We start from the raw sequence: 25,814 nt of genomic DNA on the forward strand, positions 1-25,814 counted from the left end.
TTCAGAAAATTTGCATTTTATTTGGTTGAATCCTAGAAGTAGAGTCAATGGAAAAGCTCATATTGATACCAAAGAATTATGCTAAGATTTTAAAATTTCCCAATGTCTGCAGTTTTATAGCCTACCTCTTTTGGTCTTGGGGAAAAATTATAACATAATTTGTACTTTCTCCTTTATATTATTTGGGTTTTAATTCTGTGTGAGAGAGTAAATTCACTCATATTCAAGCTATTTAATGCCACAAATTTTGCTAACATGTTATTACAGATGTCAAGTTATTCTAAAATTATAACATTTAGGTATACCTTTTAAAAAATTAATAGGCATATAACTTGTGCCCAGATATGCAATTTTTGCATTCACATCTTTTGCCTGTGCGATTGCATATTTTACATGCACAATTAACTGTTTGCATTTACATTGTACGTGCCTATTTTAAAAGTGTTTGCCCTGTTACATTTTCCTTGCCAATTATTCCATATATTGTGATGTCTTTTTTAAACAAACAAACTCTCATATTCAAATGTACCATGGAACTAAAAATATTACAACTATGTGTAATACACTTTAATGCACTACTGCAATGTCTCTATTACTGAAAGTGACTAAATCATGTAAAGGATCCACAAAGTTGAATTAATCTAAGTGAAATACAAATTAAATACAAAACAATATGATGATGCAATGTGGAAGTAGCACAGTTAAAATCCCAGTCAGGGAATGTAAATAGTTTAATGTTCCATTACCAATGTAACTCGATTGTGTAGCAAATACTGTTAAATTTTTAGGTATACATTTTATCATCTAAACAGCAATATATTAAATTTAGTGTTTAGGGTGGGATCCTGCTATGAGCTGTGCACCCATGCACAGCCTCATTGAAGGGACGCAGAAGTCTCTCCTTTCAGAGCTCATTGCAGGATTAGAGCCCTAATCACTAATCTGTTACCAACTCTACTGATTTTTATCATGAGTCATACTAGATTTGGTGTCTTTATTAAAGTTGCAGCTTCTGGAGTCAATTGATTATATGAGAATCTCAAATTGGGTTCCTCACTTGAGCAGCTCATATGTGACGGTGTAATTCTTCAGAATCTGAAAGTAAAAAGGGTTGAAATTGCATGTGAAGTTGATTCATTAGCTTAGTTTCATTGTGCTAGCTGAGAGAAATAATAGTAAAAAATAGATACTTTTTTTTCCAGCTTTTATGATAGATTAAGGTGATGCTAGTAACATTGGGTATGGCTACGCTGCAGTTGGGAAGTGTGATTCCCAGAGTGTGTAGACACTTACACTAGCTTCACTCAGCTAGCAAGCTAAAAGTAGCCGTGTGGATGTTGCAGTATGGGTCACAGCTCAGGCTAGCTACCTCAATCCAAGCTTGCCCAATCCCTTGGGTCTGAGCTCGGGTTGTTAGCCTCAGCCACCACTCATGCCATAATGTCCACACTGCTATTCAAATCTCGATCTTGAGCAGCACTACCACTGGTCTCTTTACCTGCACTGGGAATCGCACCTCTTAGCTGCAGTGTAGACATACCTAGAATGTTCTCCTTTCAGTACTGGTCCATATATATATATTCCACTGTTAGTTCCCTGTGTGCTTCAGTTTAGATTCTTTTGGTCAACAGTGGCCATTGAGGGGCTGCACTTGTGCCCTGAGTATCCTCTTGCGAAGGGCATAAAGAGTAGGACGATTCTAGCCGCCTCATAGTTCCTTTTCAACCTCGGTAACTCACATTTGGAATTTTGCTACATCTGAGCTCACACCCACTGTGTTGCCTTCTCTTTGTAAATAGCTGTGGATAGTGGTAGTTAGTTCATTAGTTTAGTGATTAAAGATTGGTGTAGGAGTTTCCTTTTTTCATTTATTTTCTGTTAAGGAATTTGTTTTCCCTGTTAGACTTCCTTAGTTCTGGTTCCTTCCTATACAGTGGGTCAAATGTCTCCATGTTGTAAGAATTGCTTTTCATGACATGCTATAATGACGCTCAATGATGGGCATACTAGGTGCTTATTGTACTTGGGAGAAGGGCAATTGTTGACAGATGCTGTATTCATAGTTGTTCTCAAAGACAACATGAACAGCCAGGTAGGAACACAGGAAGATGTTCTTGATGGAGAAATCAGTGCATAGATTTCTCATTCTCTGGTATGCATACCAGCGCCTTGCCCTTACTGTGCTCCATGGGGCTTTTAGTCTGCCAGGAGATCAGCTTCCATGACCCATTCCAGACCTATATCTCCATTATCACCATAGAGAGTGGCATTATGAACTACTACAGAAGCAGCCCCTATTGCCAAACTTCTTACTGAGGGTTTTGACAAAGAGTTGCAAGTTGATGATACCAGCACCCATGTCTTTTGTCATTTCCTGTAGTTACATCAACATCAACTTCACACCTAGATGATTACTAATCATTTCAGGAATTGCTTAGAAGAATAGCCGGTACACTGGAGATCGCAGTAGAAGTTGTCCAGGAGAAGTTACACAAGCTCCTGGACTCTGTTCAAACCACCATGCTGGGTCATTTAGCGATACCCATTAATGAAAGCTTACTGGATGCTAAATTACTCCAGCAGACAGCTGCCTCTCTGACAGCAACATGCAAAGGTGCAGTGCAACATAGTACTTTCTGCAGATCTCATAAAATTTTGTATGCATCCTTCTGCAGGATCCCATGTGGTATCAGTGGTCTATGAAAGAATGAAGCATCAAAGTCCTCCTAAATCTACCCCACAAGAGCCCAATAAATCAGATATTATTTCGATGCAAGAATTGCTCATCTGCAAGGTTGCATATGACAGTAGCCAATTACCAAGCTGTACTGGAGAAATAAGACTAGTTAAATTATGGTAACATCTCTAAATTTTCTGATAAAATCCCACAGGACAACAGGGAAAGAAGGTAAGTTTTTTTTTATTTCAGAGAAGTAACTTGTGGCTCATACTTCCGTTCAGGAAACTCTGGATGTCTTGTATACAGTCTCCAAGTCCATGACAAACTCTGTTGCCATGAGAACATCTTGTTGGCTATAAGCTTTCAGCATACCTCAGGATGTACAGGTTACCATAGAGGGCCTGCATTTTGAGGGGCATATGACCTACCTTTTGAGGAATGTGACTTATTCACTTTGAAAACTGATGAGGCCTTACTTTCTTTAAAGGACTTGTGAGCAACATTGAAATTCTTAGAGATGTGTACACCTGCTTGGACAAGGCCTCAGTCTTACCATAGGAAGTTTTATTGCCTTCAACACAGATATTCTGAACCTTCAAGAAAGTGTGAAAGGTTCCAGAGGAGAAAAGCATTGGCTTCTGATGTGTCATCTTCACACCTGAAAACATCCTCAAGGTGGAAAATTTTACTCGGTGGGAGATGTGTATGACTTCTAATGGATCATCGTGTTATTTTAACCTCATTTGGGGGCCATCTCTTTTATTTTCATGGGGTTTAGAGTACCATAACTACAGACCATAGGGTCATGAAGGTATTTGTAATCCTAGGGTCCTTAAACTGATGGAAGGATCCTGAAAGCTTTGCAAGGGAGTACCCTTCTCTGCACCTTTACCATCCAAAACTCTAGAGACAGATGCCTCCAATATAGGATGGCGAGCTAGACAACTTACAGACTCAAGTCCTCTCATCTCATCAGGAAGCTCATTTTCATATAAATGTTCTGAAACCACGAGCAGTTCATCAGGATTGCACAGCATTCCTTCCTGTTCTCAGAGGATTATCTATTTAGATAATAGGCACATCAGAGGCACGTCAGATTTCATAGCAGACTAAGTACTGTGAGGATTTTAGAGCCGTTAGAAAATTCGAGCTTTAAACAGAGTTGGTCTTAACCTTAACTGTAGCAAACCTGGCAGTCTGCTATAATTTGGTAGCACCCACCTCCATTAAATTAGTGCAATATGTATGGACAAGCATGCGAAGAAACGGTTCCTTATCTTATAGTAACTGGTTCCTCGATGTTTGCCCAAATATATTCCATGGCCTGTCCATTTTCCCCACTGTCATAGAATCATAACACCTGGATTCTGAAATGGTTAAGGAACTGAAGGGATGGTTGAGATTGCCCCATCCTTTATTCCAGAGGCATGTCCCCCAACAGACACTGCTAGTCAAAAGAATCTGAACTCAATTGCACAGGGTGCGTGCACACCAACCGTGGAATATATGTGGACAACACACCTTGAAGAACCAATTACTATAAGGTAAGTAACTGTTCTTCGAGTAGTGTTCCTATGGTTGCCTCATTCGAGGTGCACTTGCACCCCCTGGACCTTTGATTAGAAATTTCTCATACCAGTGACCAAAAGGACTGTGCATACATACTACTCAGCCTCATGCTGTTGTTATAGAGCAGTGCACAGGTGAACCACCTTCAGTTCCTTCTCAACTGCCTCAGCCTGAGACGGAGTTCTGACAGTTGTCCCTGTTGCGATTGTCTCAACTGTGTCTCAGTTTTTATTCTAGTACTAGGTTTATAGTAGTTCTTTGAATTAGTGTAATTAGTTAGTAATTAGTAGTAGCTTAAGCTTTCTTGTTTAAAAAAAAAAAAAAAGTATTAAAAATATTTAAAAATCACAGATAGGTAGATATTAGTTAGTAGATAAGATACCTTTTGTTCACTGGGAGGTTGTACCTAGTTCTCCCGGTTTCAAACACTGTCTGTCATACCAGGAGACAATCCTGGTAAACGAGGGACACTCCTGGTGCATCTGTTGCCTTGGGGAATCGTACATTGCCCAGAAGTATAACTTCTATCTGGTATTGAAATCTAGAGCTAGAAAAAACAGGAGCTCAAACTTCGTCTCATGATCGAGAGCTTGCTGTGCCCAGCTCCTGACCCAGGCCAAGAAAGTCTGCTGCCTCCACTATCTCTGAGCCACACTACTCAAATGAATCTAAGAGGAAGACCCAAGATTCCTCTCATAAGTCTTCCAAACCCTATGCTCCATGTTTACCAGGTAGGAAATCTACCTCAAAAAAGTTGAGGTTGTTGGTGTCTTCAGTTACTTCAACACTATCTGCTGTCCAGTCTGATCCCATGAGGTTCCTCAGGGAGCAAGAGCACCGTTAGGCCAAAAGAGGGCAAAGCCTTTGGTCCGCCGTGATCATCAGTACCTGTCAGCAGACTGAGGCAGCAAGAAGAGCTCTTCTTTTGCTTTGTCGGTACTGAAGAATTCTGCTTGGGCTCCTGCCACAGTTCCCTTGGAGGGGCCAAGACTCTCAGTACCATCCACTTTGTCGGCCACTATTACCTCCGTGCAGACCACAGAATCAGTAATAAAAGCACACTTGGTACCACAAGAGTTTCGTTTTCCCTGGGACTTGACTGTATCTAAGATGCCTGAGTCTCCATGGTTTGACTGCAACATGTTTTTGGTACCAAGGGCATCGAGATTACCAGAAATTCACCCGGTACTGATGGTTTCACCTCTAATTTATCAAGGCACTCCACTATTCTATAGTGAATTTCAGGAAAAGGATTCTGATGAAGACCTTGCTTTAGTTTCCCAAATATTAGTCCGGGGCTCTCCACCTCATCCCTATAGAGACCTCCTTTTCAGAAGTCTCTTATAAGCCTATGACCACTCGTGGCACAAGGTCACAGCCACCAACTCGCTGATGTGAGCACCCCCTTATATGCCTTATGGACCACCTTCTTGGTCTTATGGGCAGCCTTAGGTGCCTATCACCATCAGTTTTCCGGAACTTTGAGCATCACCCATCACAGAGTTAGCCAATCTTCATCGCCTGCCCTCTCTAGTAGACCTGATCCTCAAGAAGAAAACTTTGAGAAGCAGGAAGCTACAGCCGACGAAGAGGTCTCTCTTCCGGCCATCATCTCCTCTTCATCTTTGGATGAAGCAGTTATGACATCTCCTCCATCGTTGGCAGATGATTTTAAGCAGTTTCAAGATCTGGTCTGGAGAATTGTTGACTCCTTGCAGATCCTGCCTGTTTGATCTCTACAGCAATAGTTATGAGATGGGCTTCCTGGTTCTAGAGCTCTCCGGATTTCCGAAAGAAGTCATACAATGGAAGAACCTCCCTTTTGATGGGTCTAAACTGTTTGCAGACAGCACGGATGAATCTCTGTGCACATTAAAGGATTCCAGATCTACTTTACAATCTTTTGGAATATGTGCACCTTCCTACAAGAGAAGGTTAGATTTGAGGCTACTCAACACTTATGTGAAGGCACAAAAATTCAAAATTGTGACTCTTGCACAAATAATTCTGTTACTAGATCAAGGGGATTGGTTCTCGACCCTTGACCTTCAGGATGTATATTTCCACATTATGGTCCGCCCATCTCACAAACGATTCCTATGTTTTACTGTTGGCCAGGACCACTTTCAGTACAAAATGCTCCCTTTTGGCCTGTCATTTGCCCCAAGGATCTTTTTAGAAGGTCATGTCAGTATTAGTGGTGCACCTCGGAGGGCATATTTTAGTGTACCCTTACCTGTCTTCCGAAGGGTCGCTCCCTGGAACTACCTTTCACAGGCAACTTTTGAAGTCATAGATCTCTTCCTCAAATTAAGCCTACAACTGAACGTTCAAAAATCCACTTCTGACTTGCGTACAAAACTTAGAATTCAAAGAAGCTCATCTTGATTCATTAACAGCAGAGCCTACCTTCTGCTGCACAGTTTGTGGCCCTTTCCAACATAGCTAATGCAATCCAGCTCAGCCCTCAAACCTGAGTCAAGAACTGTCTTCAATTGTTGGGGCAGATAGCAGTTGGTACCTTCGTCATAGACCATGCAAGACTCCTAATGTGCTTGCTTATTCATCAGACACAGTTTAAAAATTCTACTTTTCAAACCTGCCTGCATAACGGAATCCCTCAATTGGTGGAAAGACCATCACAATGTTTGCACAGGAATCCCATTTGCACATCCTTCCCCAACAGTCATCATAACAATAAATACCTCCCTACTTGGACAGAGAGCACATCTAGACACTCATGGAACCCAGTGCAAGTGGATGTTGCAAGAGATGGCGCTACACATTAACCTCCTAGGACTCAGAGTGGTTAGATAAACACATCTCCAGTTTCTATCTCTAATCCGGGGCAGGCACATGAAGATTATGACAGACAATATGTCATGCATGTCTTATACCAGCAAGGAGGAGTAAGATCCCTCTCTCCCTCTGCGCTGAGGCTGTCAAGTGTTGGAATTTGTGCATATGCAATCAGAGCATCATCACAGCTGCCTATCTTCCAGGGGTTCAGAATGTGACACCCACCAACAGTTCTTTCAAGACCATAAATAGGGAAGAGATTCCAGCATATTATAACACATATTTCGGCAATGGAATATCTCCCAAATAGATATATTCACCAGAGTGATACACAAGAGATGTGCCCAGTTTTGCTCCAGAGGTGGGTCCCTGATCCCTAGGGCATTGGTTCTTAACCTTTTTTTTCTGAGGCCCCTCCAACATGCTATTAAAAACTCCAGAGTCCAGCAGGGGGCCTCAGGACTCCTGGCTTCAGTCACCAGGTGTGTGGCCAGGGCCCTCTGGAGCTCAGAGCTTCAGCCACCAAGTGGGAGGGAGCTCAAGGCTCTGAACTTCAGCAGCTGGGCAGGGAATCGGGGTGTCGTGGCTCTGAGCTTTAGACCCGTGGGGGCACTAGGGATCTGACTTCAGCCCTGTGGTTCCACTCCTGGCTTTGGCTCTACTGGGGCACTGGGTCTTGAGGCTTTAGCCCCACAGAGAGTGCCAGGGCTCCGGCCTTCAGCCCTACTGCTCCAGCTTCAGCCCCACGGGGGGGGCACCGGGGCTCTGGGCTTCAGCCTTATGGCTCCACTCCCGGCTTCAGCCCTGCTGTGGTTCTGGGCTTCAGCCTGGCAGCTCTGTTCCCAGTTTCAGCCCCATTGGGGGCACTGTGTCTCTGGTTGTCAGCCCCATTGCTCTGCTCCCGGTTTCAGCCCAACAGGGGTGCCTGGACCCAGGGCATCTGGGAGCATGGCTTCACAGCACCCTGAAACTGGCTCTTGCCATGGCCCCCTGGTTGAGAACTGCTGCCCTTGGGTATGCCTTTCACCTTCATTGCTCATTGGATATACTGTACGCACTCCCACCAGCTCTTTTAATATCAGAATTCTACTCAGAATAAAAAAGGACAAAGCCAGAGTCTTCCTAATAATTCCATCCTTGCCCAGACAAACATGGTTTCTTTAACTGATACAGCTGTCCATTTGCTCACTGATCACTCTCCAGACCTTTCCTCATTTCCTTTCCCAGGAAGGTGGGAAGATCCTTCACCACAATCTGAGTGCTTCATCTCAAAGCATGATTGGTTGATGGTCCATTGGATTAGAGATAATCTGATCAGAGGCATTACAAAGAGTACTGTTACACAGTAGAAAATAGTATAGTCGCCACATATGCTCTCAAAAATGGACTGGATTTGTCTGTTGGTGTGACCTCAAACATATTCCACCGGTGACCTCATCACTGCCAGATGTACAGGACTATATTCTAACACTAAAAAGTTTGGGGCTATCACTGAGTTCCATTATAGACCACCTGGCTGCCATCATGGCTTTCCATTCTTCAGTAGAGGGTTATTCCATTTTTGCCCACCTAATGACAGTGAAGTTCCTCAGGGGGCTCAGAAATTTTTTCCCCCCCAGTCAAGCATCCTACTCTGGTTTCAGATATCAGTCTGGTTCTTAAATGCCTTACAAGACAGTTGGAACTGATGGCTACCTGCTTATTCGTCCATTTATCAATAAAAATTGTGTTCCTGATAGCCCTCACGTCAGCATGACGTGTTGGGGAAATAGGAGTTCTTATGGCATGCCCCCCTTTCATAGTATTTTTTTAAGGATAAGGTCATGTTGTCATCACACCACAAATTTTTACTTAGTCTCCTCCAAGTTTCATATTAACCAACCACTTCACTTCCCCTGTGTTCCACCCTAAACCTCGCTTAGATAAACGAGAGGCGTTGTTACACCTCCTTGAGAGAGCCTTGGCCTTCTCTCTGGATAGGAATAGGATAGGATCTGGATAGGATAAACCCTTCAGAAAGACTCCCAAATTGTTTGTTTCACTCGTAGATAGATCAAAAGGGTCTGCAATCTCTAATCAAAGATTTTCCAAGTGGATAGCCAGCTGCATTAATCCTTGCTATGAACCTCATAATAGTCAAGCACGTTCAGACATATGAACTCCTTCTGCGAGATCCATTTCTACCTGTACAGTATGTCTCAAAATTATGCCCATTATTATTGAAATATGTCAATCTGCGACTTGGACTTTGAACCCGACACAGTCCCTCTGTACAATGACATTAGAGTTTCTTCAGAAGACAAATACATTAATTACTGTGTCACTGTTTTTCAGGCAATTCATTGCTACATAGCCCCATGCTAGACCTGGACAGCGATGTGCGTCCGTCTCCAGTTGGCCATCTCAGTCAGACCGCTTCACTGAAAAGGGGCAGCAGCTTTCAGTCAGGTCGTGATGACAGTAGGCATCAGTTTCATTTTCAAAATAAAAATGTACTTCTGACATCCCTAGGCCTGGTATAGTTTGCTATGTGTTCCCCAAACATTAAAATTTGACTGAGGGTAATCATATTCATTAGTTTAGTGTGTTGATAGAAAATGAGTCACCAACTCAAACAGAATAATGTATGCGTATTAAAGTTATTTTCATGTTCTGCCTCTACTACTCTATAAAGACATAGAAGGTAAATTCTTCAAGGTAAATTGCAAAGCAAAAAGGGTTCATGCTTGTTACAGAATGGGATTTCCCTTACTCAAGGAGGAGTCCACAAAACTGAACAGTTATCCTCCCCTTGTAGATAGGATCCTAAATAAAAATCCCCCTCCTGCAGCAAAAACATCAAACCAAAGCAGTCCTCTCTTTGGTGAGATTAAAAACTAGGTCCAAATCCAAGTGTCCTTTCCACATTACAATCAAGGCAACAGTCTCTTTCCATGTTGAGTTCAGTCTTTTCCCCCCCACACAGTAGGAGCTACTTTCCTATTTTTATTATATCAATTTGTGGTCTCTGTAATATGAACCTCAGCTGCATTTGTTCTCCTGTTGTTTAACACCTCCAGGCCTGGTTCTGTGATTCTCTACCCAACATAGAAAATAAGATTGCGTGCCTTAGGTTTTACTTGGATGTCCATAGCCAAGCACCCTGTTACCTTCCAGCAGCTGGATGGCAGCATGAGAACCATTTCTTTTAATGTGCTTGTAGGACTTAGGAGTCCAAGTCCCATTGAGCCTTGGGTAGTGAGATCACAGGTGACTGAAACTTGAATTTGCATCTTTCCCAGGCCCACTTTGACAGGGAAGAGAACTGTTCAGCCTGTTTAAAACTTTGGGGCGGAGTGGGAGGGGTAGTTTTGGTTTTTGTGGAAGGCAAATTCTGACAAATGGTTTAAAAATTCAACATTAACACCCCTTCTATAGAGGAAGCTACAGCTAAAGGTTTCATTCTGTTGTGGAATCATTATCCAACTTAGCTTTCCAGCGAAAGCAGGGAAATAAAGTCTTGCAGTTTCCGAGTTGAGAAACAAGCTGGAGGGGGAACAAACTTTGATTCTATCTTTCATGCATCAGAAAGAGCAGTAAAGGCAGAATCATTTTTGCCATTGTATTTTATCTTTAAATGCAAGTTTATAACATTGGATCATATTCTTTTTATGCTGAATATTTACAGGAAAAATATAAATTAAACAGAACTAGCAAAATATCCACATGCCAAAACCGATTAACCATATGATTTTATTGCTGTCACCATTGTCCTTCCTCACCCCATTTCCATGGTTAAAATTAGTTTTCAAGCAATATGGGATAAGGCAGTACATCGTCTCTTTATTTGTTTTGTAGAATGGCTAGCACACTCTTGGTTTCTGTAAAATAATAATACATTCTGCAGGATAAAAGCCAGAATACTATTGTTGCTTACATATTTTGCAAAGGACAGTCTGTATGGTGGACTGGTCCCATTGAGCCCCTTCCTAATCTCACATAACCTCAACAGGAAAAGCCTAAATTTTTTTTGACTTCATTACCAATATGAACTAAGACATTTTCCAGCCATACTATGAAACTGCCAAAAATTCTTCCTTAAGAATTCTAGAATGATTTTACTCATTCCTTTTAGTTGTGTTTGCCTGTGTTACCTGATGTTCTTAGCAAAAAGGCTTTTGAATTTATTTTATGTTTTTGCACTTTGAGATCCTGGAATGGAGGCATTAAGAACTATTATTATACTTTTCTTTATTTGCCTTGGTTACAGATGATTTATCTACATTTACATCATAGAAAATGTGTGATAGCTAAAGAGCATATTTAGGCCAAAATTTGATGTCATTGCCCTGAGGATTAATTGATCCATTTTATTCACTAGCATGATACATCATTATGGCTCCAGTGACTTCTGGAACAAATTCAAAGAAAGTTGAATACAAAAATGTTCAAATTACATTGACTCTTTCCTTGATTTGCCAGGAAATTTGAACTATGGCTGCAGTTTCAGCTTTACCTCCATAATATCTAGGTACGACAGCATGCATAACAGGCATATCATGCACTGATCTTGAACATTTGCAGTATTTAGGCATTAAGGAGAGATTTGGGGAATTAATAGTTAGAATTTCAGAATCATAAAGTCATAGGATTGGAAGGGACCTGGAAAGGTCATCTAGTCCAATCCCCTGCACTCAAGGCAGGACTGAACAGGTGTTTGTCTAATCTTCTCTTAAAAATCTCCAATGATGGAGATTCCACAACCTCCCTAGGCAATTTATTCCAGTGTTTAACTATCCTGACAGTTAGGAAGTTTTTCCTAACGTCCAACCTACACCGCTGTTAGTGCAATTTAAGCACATAGTTTCTTGTCCTATCCTCAGAGGTTAAGAGAACAATTTTTCTCCCTCCTCCTAAATGTATATACTAAATGTATAGTTTGAGAGCAGCCTGACTAGTTTAAAGCATAGCATGTTCTGCAGCCACAGTAATGACTACTTAGGATTGTTTCTATTGTAAGGTAGATTTTTGAGCCTTCTAACATCCCACCCCAGAAATCCTCTCCTTTGCACCAGAAATTTTGCATCTTTGGTCTCTTGGCAGCAGAGTAGGGGCTTCACATTCACCCACAGTAGGTGTGGTATGTTTCAAACATAAGCCTGGTACTTAAGTTAAATTCTATACTTGACACACTAATATAGTTACCTGAAGATACCCCTTGTTTAAGGGAAATTGCAGGGTGATTTACTCTCTACCACTCAGTTCCCAGCTCAGGAACATTACTGAAAAAAGGGGGATGACCAGTGCATCTCTGTGTTCTGGCTATCATCTGTTGCTTAAACAGGTGCTTGGCCCTTTAGGCAGCTGGGGGTAAATTAGAGCAGCATATGGGCTACCACAGCCAGGGAGATCAGTTTAGAAGCCCAGCTTCTACCTTATTCTGGCAGCAGGGATAGGAGTTTCTAATATCTCTGTTCACCACTGGAGGATGCTGATGTGATTTTCTAAGTGCCAAGAACCCGAGCTCCATGGCCAGAATTTGCTAGTGTAGTGAGGGAAAGTAGCTTACCCCCATCACCAGCACAATATCTGGAGACTCAGATTAAGTCATTCTCTGAAATAAGCTAAGAACATACTTCTTTGAGGAGCAAAGGTTCAAATATATATGTAAACTATGTTATAATGTTACAATTAATTATTTATAAGGAGTTAGAAGCATTTATGGTATAATCCTTGTGTGGGTGCTGGGGCAAAATGAAGATTGATTTATTGAAGCATTCAAAATCTTATTTCTGTTTCAATTTAGTTATGCCAGAGTAACGCTTCAGTGCCCCGAGCCCCTAAATTCTCACCTATATAGGATGTTTTCTCTTATGAAGGAGGATCTTTGTGCATTATCAGCAAAATGAGAACTTCAGAAGAATGGGGGTAGGGGAGAGGGTGAAGAGAGAGATCAAATGCACCTCAAGGCCAGCAGTTCATCCAGACCATCAGAAGTGGATGTTACCGGAGCACAGCTGTGTCCCAAAAAGCTTTATGACTCATCCCCAAAGCATTTAAATAATTGCTAGGGCTCTGACACAGCGTGCTAATCAGGCCGTTTTATATGGGCTCACATTTGTCTAATTGGTGACTTCCTATGCTATATGACCGATATTTTTTAATAGATTAAATAGAAATACTATAACCTATCTAGTAGTTTTCCATGTTCCCTTGGAATCATGTAAAAGTAGTTTCACATTCTTTAACTGTGTAATTTGTAAAAGACCTAAGACCATACAAGAAAATCTCAGGTCCCCTTTGTAATCAGTTTAAAGGCCTTTGACTTCTTTTTTTGCCCACATAGTTTGCTGGAATCTAATTATTGATTTAAAAAGTAACATAAGCATGCAAGGCTTATTTATTGATGCAGAATAGTTAACTAGGAAACATAGCTGTGCTAATCAAGTGGAGAAAGTCAACATGGGGAAGACAAACATGATTGGAGATGGAAGTTTCCTATCTCACTTCCACTTTCCATGCTCATCCACCCTCTACTGCACTTCTTCTCTCCCATCTGTCCCGACAATAAAATTGGAGAAGATCCATCTCTTCTTCTGTGTTTCCAAAGTTGTGACTTTACTGAAGTCTAGTGATGGGTAAGGTGCCAGGGTTATATAGAGGATTATGCAACCTCAGATAATTTTTCTCTTATTTTTTGATCTCGTATCCCAAGTGAGAAGTGCTATACTTACTTTTATTATGCTGATTTTTTGAACTTCTAATAGTACTGCTCATCTAAGAGTCACAAATTGCTTTACAAACATCAGTAAATTTAGCTTCCCACCTACAATGTCAGTATCTATCCCCATTTTAAAAAGAAGGAAACTGAGGCTTCACTAATGAAATTGTGGAAAGGCTGATGATTGAGATCAGACTGAAGTCTGTGGATGAGCAGGAAATAAGATCTCCCATTTCCCCGTCTTTTGCCTTAATCATAAGACAATTGTACTGGCTGCGTTCCACCCCGCCCCCACCCCGTCTTTTAATGGCTAAGCCTCTGATCCTCCTTGATAAGTTATCATTCAGCCTGGTTTAAAGACAGATTTATGGATTGTTATGATGTACAGCATAATTTAGTGGGGCCGTACTGGCACTTCTACATATAAGACATATTATTATACTGATAGTACTTGCCCCCTCAAAAGAATATATGGAAATAAATCTTGCACATACACAAGCTGTATGCCATATGGGCCAAGTTATAAAATGTTGTCATTCACACCTGAGAGATTATAGATATGCATGATAGATCCATTTTTTTAGCTCACACTGTAGCAGCATGTAAAAATAGCTTTTATTATCAATTTAAAGTTATTTATTTATTCTTTCTCCTTTGCTCTTAGCTTGGCGTTGTAAATCTCCTCAACAAGTTGCATTTGTTGAAAAGTTAACAAAACTTGTTGTAAGTCAGCTCCCCAACTTCTGGAAGCTCTGGATTTCTTATGTGAATGGAAGCCTTTTCAGTGAGGTATGGGTTCATGCATACAAATAACCTAAATGTCTTCAGCTAGATGAAGTTCATAGGAATTATTTTGCATTTGAAACTGTGGAAGTACAGTACATTAGTACTTCACTGGAGAAGGTGCCTGACTAAGATGTCTTTACAGCTTTTGGATTATAGGGATTTCTAGAACAACATACATCTAGTGACTGGTGCTTGGTTTGGGATAAAGAAATGGACCCACTTTGTATGTTATGAATGTTGATCAGTAAATTTCCTTGCAACATATATATGTAAGGATGCTATTTTTTTTTTTAAACTTCACAATAGAAGCTATTTGGTACTGTAGTATATCTCTGTGTGAGAGCTATTCCTAACCATTTAAATGTGGATAGTTTCAGCCCTGCTTGTCAAGATCATCAGCTACCTGTCCCCTGTTGGAGCTTACGTTTAGCAACATCTAAAAAAAGGAGACAAAATGTTTGGTAATATTAAGAAATAAACTAGATGAATCTTAAAGATATGAGAGACAAAACCAGAGGGATAGTGTTTAACTCTCTGGAATGGGCATACATATTTTGTGACTTTGAAGAATTTGGATCTGAGGATAGATTTAACACCCGAGTTTCAAAATGAGAAAAACCTAGAGCTGTACACAAACACATCCACAGAATAGTGTGCCCAGTCTATGTGCAAAATAACTGCAGTTGCATATGCCACAATTATATGTGTTCCTCGTCTAGTCTTTAGTAAATCTGGCCCATTAATTGTGTAGTGTTACTGTATCATACCCAGAGCAACAGAAGATATTTGTCATGATATATCATTAAAAGGAATCTGACTCAAATCACTGATCATACAAAATGATAATGTTAATAACTTTTTAAACAGATACACTTAGTAATTACTCAGTTATGCATTGTATACAGTATACAGTCATATCATTATTATAGCTAGAGAATACAATGATATCTTTTTATTTGTATAATTGCTAGTCACCAGTTTACAAAAACTATAGTATATTTGGCAGAAAGGGTTAGGCTGCAAATGGCCTGGCCATCCCTCTACTTTTCCAGTAACAAGATATTAAGGGTGGGATATCCTTAGAAGAAGTAGTATAATTGTGCCATTATCCAATGACGATGAAAGGCATAGTCTGGTAATGGAATAGGTCTGTATCCAGGAATGGAATGGTCTGTGGTATTTGAAGTTCTTACCAATATGAAGGTTGATTTCAGGTTAATTCCTACAAAAATGTCACGTGCCATATTTTTGTAGTTTAATGTACCCGCCCCACACACACCTATATTATACATTATTTAAAACTTATTTTAAGTGTGTTTAGATGAGGTATGATGATGAGGGGAAACAATGGTACCCAAAATGATAGTGTCATATTTGCACTGTTCCAGAAACACTGCAACATGGCTATCACTATAGTTTTTACTGTTTAAATTAATTTCAGTATCTTCATGTGGTGTTTATTGGTCAAAGCTACCAAATGACTATATTAAAAGATTTTATAGGTTTTGCATGGGCAAGTATTGTTTTGTTTTTTTTCCAAAAATGATTAAGCTGTTTAGCATGTAGCAAAAGTGGTGAATATCAACATTTTGCAATATATTAACATGAAATGTTTTCACATCATGTATTCTTAATTGTCAAAGTATCTCACGAGTGGTTTTAATAATTTTCCATATTTTCAGTTGAAATTTACTAATCAGATCAGCCTCATGCTGAAGAATGTGCACCAGTAGCAGTAGATTGTATTCTCATAGGTTGTACTGCATAGTGGGTAGTTATAACTATACATGAATTCCTAATGTAATGCTTCTCCGTTTGTAACCTCTTATACATACAGTGTAGCATCTAGTCTGCCTGTGAGAAGGCATTAATTTGTAATTGCCTGTTCATGCAGTACTAGCCTTTGAAATATTCTAGAAATCAGCTTTTCAATTCAGTGACACTTATGCACAGGTCAATTCTAGTGTTAGTGATGACGGTACACATCTTCGTATTATGAATATGCTAAAGCTCCGAGAGAAAGAAGTGGCCTAATAAGAAATAGTGAAGACAGTCCACAAAAAAGTCCTTGCCTCTGCACTGAAGAGAGTTGAAGAGCATGTTACAGCTCTTACCAACCATATTATCAACAATATGACAAACCAACTTGACCTTGAATCACAACCAGAGGTGCTTATCAACATATCTGCTGGATTGCATGCAACATCAGATGTACAAGAGTCTCTACTGAAAATAGCAGATGTTGTTGAAGAGCAAACGGAGAGATTTATGAGAGATGCACTTGATTCCGATGGGACATGAACCTTCTTTAGCCCAGTCTAGAAATCTAGCATCAAAACATTTGCTGACATGGCCAAGAAGACTAAATTAAATCTGGCAAGTGAGGGACAATCACAACAGCTATCAGTCCTGAAATTGTTTCCCCACAGGGCCTGTCCTTAGCAAGATGGAGAGATGATGTTTCAATGGCGACTGTTCTTATGGCTTGTCTACACTGAAGACTTACATTGGCATTGCTGTGTCTTTCAGGGGTTTGAAAAATCCACACCTTTGAGAGACATAGCTATGCTGACCGAATTCCCAGTGTAAACAGGGCTAGGTCAATTGAATAATTCTTCCATCAACCTAGCTACCACTTTTTTGGGGAGATGGATTAACTGTAGTGACAGGAGAACCTCTCTCATCACTGCAGTGAATGTCTACACTGAAGTGTTACAGCAGCACAGCTGCAGCCGCTTCACTATAGACATGTACCCGTGTCCCTCTTTCATGGTGATGGAACAATGAAAAGAACAGACAAAGCTGAATTAGGGCATCAGTTAAAAATCACGCTGAAAAATCCAGGGGCTAAGAGCATGCAACAAAGAAACCATAGTGTATCTCACAGATGTCATGGCTGTCATACAAATGATGGCTGAAGACAAATTCTACACATTTGATTAATCGACTGCTGAGTACTTGAGGCAGGTCCTGAAAGGATTTGAAGCTAATTCTGTAACTGAAGTCTTTGATGGGTATGACAATAGTAGTTCTGTGAAAACAGCGGAAAGATAGCGCTGGATAGGATTTAAGGTTGGATGAAAGAAATACCAGGTGATTGGTGGACACCCTGTATCTCCATGGAAAAACGTTTCAAACATGGCATCCAACAAAAACTCAGTTGTGAAATTCCTCTGTGAATATATGGTTCAAAATGCACCTGCATGTAGGACATACAGCACAACCAGCACAAATACTCCTTCTTGATGGAAGCTTTTCCAGTGATGAAGCAGCAAAATCCATCACCAGCAGAGCTGTTGAAGAAGCCCAAGACCTGTACAGTACTAAAGAGAGAGCTGAAACAAGGATGCTTCTGCATGTTGTCTGTGCCAATAGGGCTTTTGCTGTCAAAGGACCCATAGTAATTAGGTCAGTTGATACAGATGTTTTGGTCCATGCTGTTCACTACTTTCCAAAAGTGGAATATACAGTTAACATGTGGATTGAAACAGGCACCATTACCAGCACAATTGACAAGCATCTCTTCTTATCTGTGCATGCAGTTCTTAATGCACTCACACCTGACGTCTGTAACATATTTTCTGCTCTTACACACCTTAACAGCATATGACTCTGTGTCATCTCTGTTTGGTATTGGGGAAAAAAATCTGTGTTTGATGTCATCAAAACAAAGTGATCTTACCGCTGCAGATCTCTTCCCAAATTGGGAGAGAGTGACGAACAAGCTGCAGTTTCTGCAGCAAGGAACTTGGTAGCATCCTGTATGACCAGAGTGAGAAAGAAAAGGAGACCCACAGAGAACTGACTTACTTGCACCTCAGCCTAGCTATCGAAAAGGACAGGTCACTGGCCAAAATCTGACCATGTGAGGACCGTTTTGAAGAGCATGTCAAAACAACATGGCAGGCAAAGATATGGATGTCTTCACACATAGGTAAAGCAGATAATGGCTCACCATTACAACATGGAAGGAAAAATGTGGATGATGAACTCCTTCCTGTGTTCTTCAAAGGCCCAATGGCATCTGAGCTTCTACAAACCTTATTTGTGCCTGTACCAGTAAGGGTTGCTGCATAATCAACTGCGTCTATATTCAGAACAATCTTGCCTGCACAGAACTGTGTATATACCAAGGCAACGAAGATGGTGGTAATTCACTCACTCTCAATAGAGAGCATAATGATTTACAAGATGATGATCATTATGTTGCCCAGAAATGTCACCAACGTTATCATATTTCAATGGTACCAGTATAGATGTGTCACTAGATTTTGTTTTAGATTGCTTATATTGTTTTGGTGATGCTTTGAGGTCACAAAAGAAATCCAGTTTTATGTCTTAGTTTAATGACACTAGGTATTATTCAAACAGAAACAAATGCAAATGTTTCAAACTGGTCCCTTTAATATGTTGATAGTATCATTGTTTATCTTTATTTCTATGGTAAAAGCTCCATGTGACAGCTCTACTATACCTCATCTACAAGCAGACCTAATAAGCTTCCAAATAATGTATGATGTACATGTGTGTAGAGAGGGTTCTTGAAGTTGACCAAACCGATGGTGTCTGCTGCTCATCTTAAAATCCTCAGAAGTAGATGCATTTTATTTTCCCCATTTTACAAATGGAAATCTGAGGGAAAGAGAACATTCATTTGCCAATGCCATACAGCAAACCAGAAGTAGAGGTAGTATTAAAATGTAGGAGTTTGACATCTACCCAGTGTTGATTCCATAAAGAATCATGCCATGAGTCTAGTGAAAGAGATGAGAATCCTCCTGAAACATTTAATTTGAAAATAACTACAGTTTTGGTAACAATATGTTTTGGGTTATTAGAGATTGGACTGGACTTCAAAACCTCAACTGTAAAGTAATGTGGTTTTCTGTCTGTGGATTAATACTAAATGAGAAATGTCGAGAGACACTGAATAAAAATCCATATTTACAGTTGTAAACAACATTGAGCAGTTCTGCTTGTGAGTGTAAGTGCAAGAAAAAATGCAGCGATTTTGTATAATTTTGTTCCCATGTCAAAAAAGTTGGAGTTAGTTTGTATGTTATATTTTTGAGGTACCTATACTGTACTTCCATAGGGCCAGATTCTGACTGTACAAGCAACTCATCCTCATCACTTTGCTCCTTTTTTGTCCATATATAGGAAATGTCCAAAATCTTGTAGACATGCAGGCTCCAGTCCTGTTGTCACTAGTTATCTGAAAATGGGTAGGAAGTGGGGCTCTACAGTCTAGGAAAACTCATTAGGCGCTCCTGATGAGAGCTTCAGCAACGATACCTCACAAGCTGTAAAATTTTGCCAGTAGTAAACTGTACAGATTTTAGGCATCATTGAAGATGTTCTTACTACATAATCCTTGCTATTTATTGACATTTGAGAAACAAAATATTGTTTACCATAGTATTGGAGACAGAGAGAGAAAATCAGGAAAGCAATGTAGAGAGAACCATTTGAGTGAAATTCAGAAGCCTGGAATAGATTAACTGTAATACAAAAGAAAAAACCCAGTGATCAATAACAAGCTGGTTCTATTTTCTGTTGTGCAGTTATATATATTTTGTCTTGTCATAAAGGTAGGCTGTTTGTCTTAGAATATTGTCAGTTAAAGATTTATGTGCTATTTCTAACAGCTTAAAAAGTTTGCAGCTCTTTGAACCACTCAGATCCATATGAAGTAGCATATGTGAAGTCAAAACAGTGAAATATAACCGTTGGTCTTACCACAAAGTAGTTTTGGTCTGTCTGTGCAGGAAAGGGTTAAGATTTTTATTCAACGAAATCACTAAAGGGGAAAAATATCTATGATCTTTTATATTTTTTCTTTACTATAACTTCATGTAAGTGCTTTAAGGGAACAATCAAAACTGTTTTAAACTTTAGTTGAGGAACATTTTAAAGGATACCTGCAGCATAGAAAAGTTTATTCAATATGGTTGATTTTTTTAATCAGAAAAAGCATAAAAAAGAGAACAGTACATATACGATTCATCAATAATATGCAGGAATTGTTCTAATTATAAGATGGTACAGTTCAGAATAATAAAGGAAAGCAGAAAATTTAAAAGCTCTAAAGTGTTTTTTGATTAAAAGCTGTTTCAATTTAAATTTCTTGTCAGTAATTTTATGCTAACTACAAAATTTACTTGGCATACATAAAAATAACCTGAAGAACTTTTAACAATAATGAATTATTAAAACAAAACAAAACCATGAAACTTATTTAGTGGCTTAAAAATATATTGATTATATACTTTTTTAAGAGTGTATTTTCTGAACTAAAATTCTGCTAATATATTTTTGTCCTGTAGGTGTCACAGTGCATACATTAAATTAGCAAATGTTCTTAGCTATAAAATTCTGCCTACTTATTTAATCCAATCTTTTAAACAGCTTTTTCTATGAAACTTGCTTTGTGTTGTGGCAGATTTCACACATAAATATATAATTATCACTTGCATTTGAAAACTGCTAACAGTAAGAGCATTATTCAAGCCATATTCTTTTCTTCACATAACTAACCAAAGTTGCTAGTGCAGATGTGCTTTCATGCTTCTAAATTTTCAGAGTTGTGAATTGTCTAGCAAGATGATGATAAATCTTCATAGTAAGTCCATTACAGATGATTTAGTTCTTCACTTTGGAGAAACAAAGTACTAAGCCAAAAGAAAAAGGGGAACACACTGTACCTCTGCACTATCCATCATTACAAAGAATGTACTTTATTTTAGACCCAAATTTTCCTCCAAGCACCTCTCACCTACTGGACTTGAAGTTTCTTTGTGCACAGATTTACTGCAGGACTGAGTCATGGATTTTAGATCTCTTTTAACTATATTAATGCCAAATTATAATAGGAAAATGTTGCTTGACTTCAATGAAGCTTGTACTTCTTGCACTGTTATTTTACTTCCACGTTTTATTTTAGGTCATTACCGCACATTATGCCCCACATTTAAACATTAGCAGCTTGATAGCTACGGTAAGTAAATACTTACTGACCTGTGGAGACTTTGCTTGTAGAAGTGTCTTGAGTTAGCTTCTTTTATACCAGTGTATACTCACCAATTACTTTTGACCTCTACACTTTGATACACCTTTTTTAGAATGGTTTTTAAATTGAAAGCAGTGGTTACCATACACTGATACTTTTTCAATTTTCTCATTTTTACAAGACTGCTGAAAAATCTGGTCAAATGGAAAGATCAAAGAAGAATGCTAGGCAAAGACAAAATGATTTCAAGGTAAGCTTGATGTACAGACTTATTTTCTTTTAGGTGTCCTTCAGCTTAAGACACCTGATAAAGGCCTAAATTTCAAATAGTGGTGAGCGTTGATACTCTAATAATCAGGCCCCTTTAAGCTGTTTTAGGTTCAGCACCCAAAAAACGCTACTCACTTTAAAAAATGTTAATCCTGATCCTTGTCTGCAAGAGACTACAATCTAAGTAAAAGGCAGATATCTTGTACTGGCAAGTATATACGCGCTCACATCATCTGCCATTTAAGAACTTGCCATCACATCTGAAGCCTCTACATACAATCACACTTTGGCTGTGGTGGTCCCTGCATATTAGAACTCTCTTTATGTCCAACCACTGGAATCCATTTTATTTTACCCCTCCTTTTTTAAAAAAAAAAATCTTAAATCTTTTTTTATTTTTCATAGCTGTTTTTGGCAGTGACCCTTGTTGGCCATATGTTTATTACCTTTCCTTTCCTAATTTGGACCCTATTGTTTGTGTTTATGTTAAAGTGATTTTTTTATCTTACATATTGTATTTGTTTGAATTGCATTGTACAGTGCTGTAGTACTTTGTTTTGTGGGTGTTTGCTACGTAAGTAAAATTATATTCCTCAGTGAAATTTGAAATATATACCTGCCATTTCAGTCTCGATTGATGAATACATACATAACTGGTTAAAAATATTGGTGCAGTTTTTAGGTATTTATTTTTGTGGTGTTCTTTTATGCTGTGACAGAAAATGATTCAGGAGGTGATGCAATCCCTGGCGAAACTGATCCGTGGAGCTTTGCTTCCATTCAGTCTCAGAGAAGGAGAGTTGAGACAGTATGGTGGCTGGGAGATGAAATCTGAACTCTCTGGACAGTGGCTAACACATGTCATCCAGACTGTAAGGTAACTGGGATTATTGATCTCTATGGTATGAGTTCCTGGTATGTATAATATAGTCTAAACTGTGCCTTATTTTTTATTACATTCAACTGAAAGATCATTAATGTTGGAAAATCAAGGACAAAAGTTAGGAAATGTCAAAATTAAGGTTGCCTGTGTAAGATTAATTCAGCCTACTTGTGCATATACATTATGATACAGTCTATAATTACATGATCACCTGCTATTTTTTTCCCTCAGGATCCTTGTCTCATTGCACAGGATTAGGGTGACCAGATAGCAAGTGTGAAAAATCAGGATAGAGGGTGGGGATAATAGGCTCCTATATAAGACAAAGTCCCAAATATCGGGACTGTCCCTATAAAGTTGGGGCATCTGGTCATCCTACGCAGGATGGATGAATCAGGGCTGTATAGTGAATGTGGCTGTAATGTTGGGCAAGTCACTTAAACAAGAGTTTTCACAGGTGGCTGCTTGTATTCCTCATTTCCTAGGTGGTTAAATGAACCAATAATTAAGTGGTTGCGTTTAGCAAACAAGAGTAGTGGTGTGAACAAAGTTGATGATAGTTACCAGATGACATTCCAGAATCACAGGGCAGTGAGAGTGGATGCAGAGTGATAAAAGTTTGAGGATTTGTGCCCATCCTCTGCTGATGGCTGCTCCCAGTGCCTGCACTTTTCTCAGAAAGAGGAGCAGGAAAGGTGATGACATTGCAGCTCCACAAAAGTCCTGGTTGGGGGTGGAATGTTATCAAGTGCCCACCTTTGGAGCATGGTTCCTTCTGCTACCTATTCGCAACACCTATGTCCTGCTCAAGATCAGGAGTAGGGAAAATGGCAGTGACTCCATTTGTCTTGTTCTAACCCAAATGCAGAAGCATTAAAGAGATGCAACCACCAGAGTGTCATTAATAGGCAGCAAGTTCAAAACAAATAAAAGGAAGTTCTTCACACAATGCACAGTCAGCCTGTGGAACTCATTGCTAGGGGATGTTGGGAAGGCCAAAACTATAACTGGGTTCAAAAAAGAATCAGACAAGTTCATGAAGGATAGATCCATCAACAGCTATTAGCCAAGATGGTCAGGGAAGCACCCTGTGATCTGGATATCCCTAAGCCACTGACTGCCAGAAGTTGGGACTGGACGACAGGGGATGGATCACTTGATAATTGCCCTGGTTTGTTCATTCCCTGTGAAGCACCTAACATTGGCCACTGTCACTAGACAGGATGCTGGGCTAGAGATGGACCTTTGGTCTGACCCAGGATGGCCATTCTTATGTTAACTCCTCTCTGGGCTTGCTTTGTGTCCCTGTGTAAAGATTGAGCACAATTGCAGCCGTCCAGTTAAGAGTGCCAATGCGACCCCTTACAATTATATAGGGTGCTACAGTCCACATAGGGAGAATGGCATGGGATGGCCCCACCCTCTTCCACACAGATTAGTGATGCTGGGCTGGTGGAGATTAAGTGACATTGGACGAGTCCATGCTGCACTGTGTTCCTAGGTGGCACAGTAATTGTTCCTTTTTGGCATCTCAAAGCATTATGCCCTGCTAGGTAGTATACCTCCACATTACCCTTCACTGCAGGCTCTGTTGCTATTTATTTTATTTATTTATTTGTATTATGGTATGATGGAGTCCCACAGGGATCATGCCCTTGAACCACTCGAGCACAGCTAGTCAGGACTAGTGCTTCGGAGACTGCCTTTTGGGTCTCCACACACCAATGCTGCAGCCTCCTGACTCTGGCCCTGCAGTGTTCAGCGCTCCTGCTCCGCCTGGAACTGCCCCTGCGGGACCCTCCTCCCCCTCCATGGATGGGTCCCGGGGAGTTCCTCCACACCCAAAGGGCCATGCACCCTGCCTTGCAGTCAGAAGCGATTCACAGCCAGCGTGAAAGTCAGAAGGGTTTATTAGTTCTCAGGTTCACAACATAGAAAGGCTTTGCTAGCTATCAGCCTCAACTAGGAGTTACAGCAGCAACCATGCGGAGAGCCCCATTTTCGGGGCTCCCTCCCTGCCAGGCCTCCATGGGGGCCTGCCCTCTTCCCTCCAGTCACCCCCAGAGCTGTCCCCTAGCCTCTCCCAATCCTTTGTCTCCTTCCCAGGCAAGGTGGCCACTCCTCTTGGTCTTCACCTGCCACAGCCTGTTCCAGCTGGCTGACTCAGGAGGACTAAGGGATCTGGCTGGCGGACATGTGGTTGAGGAAAGCCCTTCCTCCCTCTGGTGACCTCTGCAAAGATTACACACCCAGGTCCCATCACCGAAAAACATAAGAAACATATGGGGGGGCGGAACTGAGGAACACACCCCACACTCAAAGAAACCCCCCGAAATACCTCCACTTCGTCACATATGGTTACCCCTAGGAGCCCTGATCATGGACCAGAACCTCCTTGTGCTTGGTACTGTACAAACACAGGACAAAAGGATGGTCCTTGCTCCAAAGAACTTTCAATCTATGCATAAAGAAAGAGACAACAGATGGATACAGACAGAATTACAAAGAAACGAGACAATATTGGTCATTGTGTTAGGCAGTGGTGTTAGCATGCCAGTGACCTAAACGGTGTGAAGTTTATACAGTACAACAGCGAAGTTCTACATTGATATGGTTCCAACATATGAATGAACCAGCTAGTGAAACATTCCTATGGTATTAAGGGTGACTACACAGTTTAAAAAGCTTACTGTTGAGGGGACTACAATATCCGTAAGCAAAAGAAACTTCTAAGTAACTTTGTGATATTTTGCGGTGTTATCTAGAAAACCATAAGTTTAAACCAAAGCTTCATTTTATTTTATTTTCCTTTCAGGCTTAGTTACGAGTCCCTTACTGCACTTGAAATACCAAATGATATGCTTCATATCATCCAGGATCTTATTTTGGATCTTCGAGTACGTTGTATAATGGTCACCTTAAAACACACAGCTGAAGGTAATTAAAAAAGAAATGTGCAGACCTATATGCATATGGTTAGGATTTTTCATTTAATTCAGACTGAGTTCTAGAATAGATTGTGTTCACTTTTTAGGTACTTGAACCATTATATGTAATTCACAGAGTCATAACTTACAAGACCTATTAGATTATTCTGTCATATCCCTGACAATAATTG

At 40.1% G+C, this 25,814-nt stretch overlaps 1 protein-coding gene across 2 annotated transcripts in view; it reads left to right on the plus strand.

Annotated features, from left to right (window-relative positions):
• Window positions 1-25,814, plus strand: part of EXOC2 (exocyst complex component 2) — a 188,623-nt gene that overhangs the window by 85,568 nt on the left and 77,241 nt on the right. Inside the window, exons 12-16 of one of the 2 annotated variants that reach the window (XM_067562594.1) lie at window positions 9,383-9,508; window positions 14,413-14,537; window positions 21,725-21,793; window positions 22,533-22,690; window positions 25,512-25,633. In XM_067562594.1, the coding sequence (XP_067418695.1) occupies window positions 9,383-9,508; window positions 14,413-14,537; window positions 21,725-21,793; window positions 22,533-22,690; window positions 25,512-25,633 (600 nt within the window). The remainder of the gene's footprint in view (window positions 1-9,382; window positions 9,509-14,412; window positions 14,538-21,724; window positions 21,794-22,532; window positions 22,691-25,511; window positions 25,634-25,814) is intronic. The other variant, XM_067562595.1, reaches the window with a different exon arrangement.

This window comes from Emydura macquarii, unplaced genomic scaffold, assembly GCF_026122565.2.
Source record: "Emydura macquarii macquarii isolate MOO-44397 ecotype Brisbane River unplaced genomic scaffold, CSIRO-AGI_Emac_v2 contig_2452, whole genome shotgun sequence".
NCBI classification, from domain to species: Eukaryota; Metazoa; Chordata; order Testudines; family Chelidae; genus Emydura; species Emydura macquarii.